We start from the raw sequence: 9,160 nt of genomic DNA on the forward strand, positions 1-9,160 counted from the left end.
TATTGCTTTCCGCTTTCTGTCTCTGTATAAAAATCTTGCAAAATGCAAAGAAAATTGGGCAAGACAGTAATGTCGTTTGAGTAGGGGTATACACTGTGCCTTTGTGCACATGTGCACAACAGTCAAATCGCTTGGTTTGATTTCTGCCCTTTGTCAAAGTGCCTCCAAGACCGTAATGGGCATTGTGACTGGCAAAGTGATGAGAACGTCGAGTAGGCAGCAGCAGAGGAAGCAGGTCAAAGTCAAGGCGAACCCTTTCTCTCGGCGCGGAGCAGGCCGAGCCGCCTGGACTGCGGCTCTCTTGTTCAAAAACAGTCAGCTTGGTACGGAGAAGGGCGACGGGGGTAGAGAAGCCGTTGTCATTCTGCACTATTAGCTGCGATTTTCTACATTCGGTTTCTTATAACTCAGAGACAGTCATGATGCACCAATGTCCTCTCAGCTTGAGCCCAGGGTCCCACTTCACAACGTGATGGTGAATGGGATGGCAGAAAGGTTTCGCTTATGGAGTGAAAAAGCACGTTTCAACCAGTAAATTGGCTCCATCCCAAACAGTTAATTTTGTGCTTTTCCTGTTTCTTTAGAATGTGATCAGGTAACACCCTGCATTCCGAGTAAGATGACGGAGTAAGAGGCACATACATGGGTGTGATCTTGGGAGAGGCCTATGCATCTTTTTTTTTTTTTTTTTTTTTTAGTCATAGAATTATTTTAAAATGAGCTGGACGCATGTAATTTTGAAAAGTCAAGTTAACTTAGAACAAGTGCACTTTGGTGTCTGCTCCGTCCTCACGTTACTTCAGTGGGGGAGTTTTCCTGGACACAAAAGGAAGCAAAAGTCTTTGCAATTAGAACAAAAAGAGGCTCTCCATGTTTTTTATATAATTTCATTCCCCTTATTAAGTCAGTTATATCTTTACAGTTTATATACATTATCACCATTATCAATAAAAATTAGCAGAAATCTTAAGTTATAGATAAAAACAGTACAAAATTAACAGCAACAAAACAAATAAAAACATCGGTATAAAATAAAACATCTTTCACGGACAAAGGTTTTGCTTCTGTGCATATAAAATAAGACCTCTTGAGAACAAAGTATAATGGAAGAAAACTAACCTGACAGGCCTTGTTTATCGGCCTGCGATGTTTAAAAACGCGTCTGACCTTCCGTTTCGACTTTCAGTTTCCTGGTGAGTTTCATGGTGGATGCCCGCGGGGGTGCCATGCGTGGGTGCAGACACCACGGGCTTCGCATCATCATCCCTCCTCGGAAGTGCACAGCCCCGACGCGGGTCACCTGCCGCCTGGTCAAGCGCCACCGACTGGCAACGATGCCCCCGATGGTGGAAGGAGAAGGCCTGGCCAGCCGCCTGATCGAGGTCGGGCCCTCCGGCGCGCAGTTCCTCGGGTAAGGGTTTCCGATGCGCCTCCCGCCTGGGCGCCAGCAAGCTGTGTCCTCTCCAGGACACTGCTAGGTGGCGTGGGAAACGTGTGTCGGACATTTGGGAGGGAGCTTGGCCTTAAGAGATGACTTAAAAGTTGGAAGTAGCACCTTGGTGCTTGACCCCACTACATGCCTCTGATTTTAAGGCGTGAATGAGTTCGTGCAGCTTAGTTCTTCTTTTTCTTTGGGTGTGAGGGCAGCTGCTGGACTCCCAGTGTGAATAATTCCGTTATAGCTGATGGTAGGTATTATTTTGTTCCTCTGAGACTTAAGTGGTAAAGTTATAAAGAAAGAAATACTGATTTATTCCAAACAAATTTAAAGCTTTACATAGTTATGAAATAGAATCATCATCTTCACTTTGGAAAGCGGTGGTACCTTTATAGAATATCCACAAATTTAGTCGATGTAATTTGTCTTTTCTGATCTCAAATTGCTACCTTGAGTCTGAAGACTTACAGTGGCAGTCTACTTAGTCTCAGTTTTTGTGAAGAAGACAAAATCAAGACAGACTTCTGCCATACTCATTTGAGCAGTTCTGAGCAGGAATTAGCATTTCTTCTTCCTTCCGTTTGTACGGCTGTGTTGTATTAAGTGGTATTCCAGAATGCCGAGAGATGAATGGCTTCCGCTAAAAACTGACAAAAGGATGAAGTTTTGGAGGGGAACAAGTTTCAAAATATTTTGAAACAAATCAATTGCATTTAAGTCTCGTCATAGCTTTGGTGCTCAGAGACGAGAGAACCGTACTGTTGTGTCTTGCTGGTCGGGGCGGGCGGCGGTTCTCGCTCTAGAACTCAGGAGACGTTCTGCAGCCTGTAATTTGGAGCAAACTATTCACAGGCTGCTGCAAATTACGTGTGCCCTAGAAAGGGGTGTGTCTGCAGTTCCAGTTCTGGAAGCACCTCACGTGTCCTCCCTCAGCCTCTGGCCTGTGGAGCTCTGGGTGGCATCGGAGAATGCCACACGGCTCCCATCCAAGGCTCCTGTCCCAGTCTGTCCCAGGCCGTCTTCCCTCCCTCCTGCCCGCTTGTGCAGGCGTCCTGAACACCGTCAGACCGGTGGGGAATATCCATGGAAACGCCTGGCCTCCGTGCCACGTCGGAGTTTCCATCATATTCCCGACGGCCCTGTCTTTCCCGGGGAGTACACGCCCTCCTCTTCGGCGCGCGCCCTGGCGGGGACCTAGCTAGAGACAGACCCGACCCCCACGTGCTCCCTCCCCCCAAGCCTCCACCCAGCTCTCTGGGTCTCGGCTCCTTGCTCTCTGTGACCAGTGGAGGGGGCAGAACCCAACCACACGGCACCCTGTTGGCCAGCGGGTGACCCTGGGGTCCAGTGGAAACCACACCTGAAGCTCACTTGTGTTCTTTCTTTCACTGCTGCTTTGGATGTACTCAGTAAACTTCATCTGCCAACGGCCCCTCCCCCACTTAATGAGGGAGAGAGCTTGGTCAGCCGCATCCTTCAGCTGGGGCCTCCTGGAACCAAATTCCTTGGGTAGGAGTGACTTACACAAATTGATGGCTGCTGGCCCCCATTCTTCTCCTTCTGCACTTTGATTTCTCTTTTTGTCATCGTGCCCATGACATGTCCCTCTATGATTTAAATTCTGTATACCCTGTCTTTAGTGGGCCATTTCTGACCCTTGTGCTATGTGACCTTTGTTTTCGAGTGATGTTTTTATATCTTTTCCCTTAAAGTGCTGTGACCTTCATTTTTGTTTAAAGCATGAGATCCGCCTAGTTGTTCTATTTGCTAGTTACGATGTTGTTATGATCAGTTTGGGGTCTGTATCAAAGCAACCGGGGCTGAAACGTCAAAAGCCTCTGTGAACTTGAGAGCGAATGCGAGCCCGGCTGAGCAGGGCGGTGCATGCTCTGGGCGAGTCCGGCAGGCATGGGTGGGGCTGCGGCCCGGCGCTCATGCCTGTCACTTGCCTGAACGAGGGACGTCTGAGCAGACCACGGGGCCACGGCTCTCTAGTCCCCAAGTCGTCAGCTCCGTGACGCCTCCTCATTCACGGCACCTCAAACCACGCAGCGCACGGGCCATGTTCTTCTCACACCATTTTGTCATTTTGCACCTCGTAGAAACACGCCTTAGGAGACGGGCCCACGTCGCAAACATGCATGCACGTTTCTTTTGGTTAAATGTGTCATGTTACGTTTATCAAAGGAGAAGTTCCAGAATGCCACATGCACTCCCAGGGAAATACCAGGGGGCTTGAGGTAGCGGCATGTCCCTGAGGACCAGTGCCCCGAGGTGCTGTGCCAGCGTCCCCCAGCTGACGGGCTTCGAGGGCGGCCCGCTCTGTCCCTGTCCCCAGAGGAGAACCCCAGGTTACTGTGCAGCAGTCAAGGTGCTAGTCTCGCCGCTGGTAGCGCCCGCCCGCGCTGAGCGTCATGCCTTGCCGTGCCAGGCCCGTGATCGTGGAGATCCCACACTTCGCTGCGCTTCGGGGGAAGGAGCGGGAGCTGGTGGTGCTGCGCAGTGAGAACGGGGACAGCTGGAAGGAGCACCTCTGCGACTGCACCGAGGACGAGCTGAACGAGGTCCTCAACGGCGTGGACGAAGGTACCTCGCAGCGGTGGGGGGCAGGGCGGGCCGGGCGGGGAGGCGCGTCTTCTCCACGGCCTGGGGAGCAGCGGCGCGTGGCACGCATGTCGTTTGGGCACAGCAAGTGTTCCGGAACGTTCCAGTGCTGATCGGGTAGGGAGGCACGTTCCATCTGCCTGGTCTCGCTTCTGCCATTACGTTCAGGAAACCAAAGACCAGATCCTTTAAGTGGTAACATCTCAGCGTGTTAGGGGACAACAGCACATTCCAACTTCACTGTAAACTGTTTCAGGCTTAAAGCACCGGACAGAAGGAAGGCTGCTGTTCCGTAGCAAAATGAGCTGATGCTGGATAAGAACTCCATGATTTTTAACCTTTTTCCTGTTTGTAAAAAAAGGGTGCGGCTCACTGCCAGTATTCATTTAACATCACGCATAGGAATGCTACATTTTGTAGGATTTGGCATTTTCAGCAACTCACCTACTAAAAACAATGCTATAAGTAGAATCACGTCATTTATTTCCGAAGACTGGCCATATACTAGAATGATACGAAAATAATAACTAAAGCAAGCTATTTCATGGCAAACTTTGGGGATGAGGTTAGGACTGTGATCTGCGAGTTATCTTGAGGTAAACTCAGCAGCCGCAGGCGCCACGGGTATTCTCAAGGCAAATGGGAAAAGGTTAAAAATGCCTCACTTGAAAGTTGGGATATTCAGGACACTGGAAAAAGTGCTAAGCTTCGCTACTGGAAAACTTGCATATGCCCATAACCAGTGCACCATAGAATAAGATTTCTTTCCCTTTTCTGTTATTAAGGAGACAGAACAATTAAGTTCACTCAGATTTGTGCACACAATTGGAAGAGGGAGTTACCCAGTGCTGAATTGCATGCGCACGCGGGCTGTGCTCGCTCCGTCCCAGGCCTGCCCGGCCATGGCCGCAGGTTGAAACACCTCAGCTCGGGCAGAGGGAGTGGGTCGTCTTGGGCCCCTCGGGATCACAGAGACACAGTCCCAGAGCTCAAAGCAGGAGACGTGTTCCGCCTTCGGTAACTACGCAGACAGGCCAGTGCTCCGAGTGCCAAGGGCACAGCGAATCCTGTGCCGGGCTGGACGCTCAGCCGTGTAGCTGCTGCTGGCAAGACGCCTGGCAGCCACATCGGGTGCGCTCCCAGGTCGTGGACGGACCGTCACGGCAGCTGCCTTAATGGCCTCCGCAGCCCGCCCAGGCTTAGCGAGGTGAGGGGCCAGGCCCACCCCTCCAAGGGGCGGACGGGAGATAAATCGTAGGTCATTATCTCCCGAGCGAGGCGGGAAAGGCCAGGGCCATCACATTCGAGGCCACGTGTAGCTGTGGCTCCTTCTTGGAACCAGATGTGTTGCCCCCATTGAGCTCGACCGGCCGCTGACCCTGCTGTGCGCATGGGTGTCTTGTCCTCGGATGGGCACCCCCTTGCAGCTCTCAACACGTGTGGGAAGCTCATTCCGGAGGGATCGACCTGCGCGCTTTTGTGCGCTGTGTTGGAAGTGCGCCCCTGTGTAGTGTGCGTGGTATGGGCCAGCGCGCCCGGCTTCGGCCATCTGCGGTCAGGGCCCGGGGCGTCTGCTTCTGCCCTGCATGTCCGCTCTGGCCAGAGGACCTAGTTGCCCTTCCTGCCTCAGTAGTGAGTTGTGAGTGATTTCTGAAAATGAGCAACTTCCCATAATCCCTTAGAATTTGGTGATCCACTTAGTTCAAATTTTCTACTTTCTAAAGCAGTCTGATTTTTTTGTCTTATACTATACATCTGCACCAACGCAACTTATAAAAAGCCCACAGTCTCATCCTCCTGATGTTAGAGGAATGTTTGGTAAATTAGTGGTTTCGGGGCACTGTCGAAACCCTGATTTCATCACCTTGCTCGTTTTTTTTATATCCACAATGACTGAGACACAGTCACCCCCTGGAGTAAACACATGAACACATCCTTACCCTCGCAAGACAGGTTTCATGCCTGCTCTGTGCCCTTGAGAACTGAAAGGGTCCCAGCACTCCTTAAAGCCACCGTAACTAGTTTTTGAGGTAACTTTGGGATCTGTAAAGAAAAGGCATCTGTGAACAATTTGCTGTCCATCTCATGAACCAAGGACCCAGCAGGTTGATTTCGTTCCAGCTTTGCCCTGGAACCCCCTTTCCCAGGCTGCAGGGAAACACGGCGTCTGCACCCAGATGCGGTTTCCTTCAGTGCGGGGGAGGGAAAGCCCTGTCCCGCGGAGCAACTCAGACAGGAGCCGGGGTCCTAGGGCCGCGGGCATCGGTGGTCTAGGCTAGCCTTGCTTCTCCTTTCGGTGCTGAAATGGGAGGGGCGGCCGCTGCCGGGGCAGGGCCTGGCCATGGGCGGGGCTTGCGGGGCGGGTTGGCCGCTGGCCATCGAGGTGCGAGGTCACCTGTGTTGCCCGCAGTGCTGGACAGCGCCGAGGACCTGGACCGGAAGCGCATCTGCCGCATCGTCACGCGCGACTTCCCGCAATACTTCGCCGTGGTGTCGCGGGTCAAGCAGGACAGCCACCTGATTGGGCCCGAGGGCGGCGTGCTGAGCAGCACGGTCGTGCCGCAGGTGCAGGCCGTGTTCCCCGAGGGCGCGCTGACCAAGCGGATCCGCGTGGGCCTGCAGGTACGCCGCAGGTGGGCGGGCAGCGGAGGGACCAGCTGTCAGGTGCGGGGTTGGCACTGCTGGGGGGCAGGGGCGCTCGAAGCGTGGATCTCGCGGAGCCTGACGGAGGGCTGGTGACAGTGCCAGCTCCCAGGTCCGCTTGAGAAGCCACCGGACTGGCTAGGGAGACGCAAAGCGGTGAGGTGATGGTGACTCTGTTCTCTGCACAGGCTCAGCCCACGCACAGTGAGCTGGTCAGGAAGGTCCTCGGCAGCAAAGCGACCTTCAGCCCCATAGTCACTTTGGAACCTAGAAGACGGAAATTCCACAAGCCAATCACCATGACCATCCCTGTCCCCAAGGCTGCCAGTGACGTCACGCTGAATGGTTTTGGGGGAGACGCACCAACCCTGAGACTGCTGTGCAGCATAACCGGTGAGTCACGTGAGGGCACGAGCAGAAGGTTCTGAAGGGAGCTTAGGTCCTGTGAAGCGGTCAGGAGACACCTGCTCCGTTACACGCGTCAGTTCAGGAAAGCACCCTAACTAACGAGGGCCCCAGGGGTTAAAGGACACGAACTGGCACGTGCAGAGAGAGGCGGTGTGCCAGCTTGAGAGGCTGCGGGCACCCCGCGAGGAGGCTTTACCCCATTGCTGAAGGGAAACCAAGGCTGTGAGGGTCCTTTGACTAGCTGGCGGTTTAATGTAAGTATTTGCAGAGCAGGGCTTTAAAGCCAATCCTGTGCACCTCTGGGCCTCCCCCGAAGACGTCATCTGATGTCTATGGAGAAAGCATCCTCTTGAATAATTAGATCCAAGAGTTCAAACCTCACTTTTCTGTCTAGGAATTTGTTATGTGTTGGCCATCGATCTGTTGAAATAACGTTGGGAAAACAAAGCATAGATTTTTAATGATTAATGAATTTTGGTCCGTTCCGTTGGAGGTTGTAATAGCTGAGTCCACTACCAGACTCCCGGAGCACCAGCTGTGTGCCCAGTAGCGGGTGGCGGGCGAGGCAGCCCACCGGCCGCCTCGGGCTGGCAGCCCCCTGTGCAGCGGGGCTCTGTGGCACTGGTGCTGTTCTCGGTAGGGGTGACAGCCACCCCTGCTCGTTCACGTGTTGTTCCGAATCTCTCCTTCATCCTGGCAGGCATGGTCACCCTCATTTTGTTCTCTCTTTGATTCTCCCTTCTTAAGAATATTTTGTCTATACTTACGATACAAACCAATGAGACTTTGCCCCATAAGTTTAATAACATGCAAAATTTTCAAATACATGGGCTAAAATGAGCGTGGGGGGGATGCGTACGCTTCACTCGTGATCTCTCAGTCACTGACTTCTGGTTATTAGCATTCCTGGGTGTCTTCCCAAAACTTTTGAGTCCACGTGTAATTAACCTTCTGTCACATGCAACATAAAGGTGCGAAAGTGACATAAGGTTGAAAATGTGTAGGCGCACCCTGTCCTTGTCATGATTCAGTGCAGGTACCGCGGGGGCCTAGACGCCATCTAATCTAGTCCTTCCCACCCTGTGTCCTCAGATGTGTTTGTACCAAAGCATTTCTTAGATGTATTTGTTAATTTGAAAGTATGTCGCCCTGGGTGTTTGGATATTTGTGTCTCACTCTGTCCTGTCTGCTGAGGATTTGTACTTGGAGGCTGAGAGAATATGTGTCCGCGACCTTCCTTGATAACGCACCCCTTCTCTAAGAAACTCCAGTCACAGTTTTTCTTCACCTTAAGCCCGTTTTCCCCCTGCAGCGCTCGGAGACCGCTTTACCTTCACCTCTGCCCAGTGGGAAGGGAAGTGGGCGTTGGCCTCCCTGGCGGTTTTCTCACCCACAGAGGCTCGCCTGGAGCATTGGTCCATTCGTCCATTGCCTGCAGTGTTCATTGAACTCTTAGTATTTTCCAAGCATTTTTTCAGCCAACTTTTAATTGAAAATTGACAGACAATTTTATTTCATGAAAATAATTATATAAAATATGAAGTTCAGAAACCAAATACCTGGATTTTTCATGATTTTAACAAAGCATTCAGCTCCTTACTGGGTCAGAGGATCTATTCAAATCATCAGCTACGTACAATGCAAACTGCCAGGCTTTAGAGCCTAGCAATTACCATAAAAGCCTCAGAATGTCAGACCGAGAATAGCACACCTAATAATTTGAAGCAATTATTCAAATGACCTCCCTTAAATTCGGTTCCTCAAAAAGCGGTGTCCGCCGTTCTCACCGTGTCAGTTTTTAGCATGTTGGTTTCAGTCATTTTGTTGCCCGTGCATTATTGTGAGGGGCGGATGGGGTGACACTGGTGAGCATAGCCAGAACCACAGCCTTTATTTCGTAATCCAGATTCTGCAGTTTCGTCTAACTTTTGTCCACAATCGCGTTTCAGGTGGAACCACCCCTGCTCAGTGGGAGGACATCACAGGAACGACGCCGCTGACGTTTGTCAGCGAATGCGTTTCCTTCACGACCAACGTGTCCGCCAGGTACGCCCTGCGGCTCGGGGA

General features: G+C 52.0%; 1 protein-coding gene across 1 annotated transcript in view; it reads left to right on the forward strand.

The window, feature by feature from the left end:
• ANK2 (ankyrin 2) overlaps window positions 1–9,160 on the forward strand; it is a 269,516-nt gene that overhangs the window by 224,191 nt on the left and 36,165 nt on the right. Inside the window, exons 25-30 of the mRNA XM_023520862.1 lie at window positions 443–495; window positions 1,187–1,411; window positions 3,870–4,024; window positions 6,453–6,664; window positions 6,874–7,078; window positions 9,043–9,139. Of these exons, the coding sequence (XP_023376630.1) occupies window positions 443–495; window positions 1,187–1,411; window positions 3,870–4,024; window positions 6,453–6,664; window positions 6,874–7,078; window positions 9,043–9,139 (947 nt within the window). The remainder of the gene's footprint in view (window positions 1–442; window positions 496–1,186; window positions 1,412–3,869; window positions 4,025–6,452; window positions 6,665–6,873; window positions 7,079–9,042; window positions 9,140–9,160) is intronic.

Source organism: Pteropus vampyrus, unplaced genomic scaffold, assembly GCF_000151845.1.
Source record: "Pteropus vampyrus isolate Shadow unplaced genomic scaffold, Pvam_2.0 Scaffold282, whole genome shotgun sequence".
Taxonomy (NCBI): domain Eukaryota; kingdom Metazoa; phylum Chordata; class Mammalia; order Chiroptera; family Pteropodidae; genus Pteropus; species Pteropus vampyrus.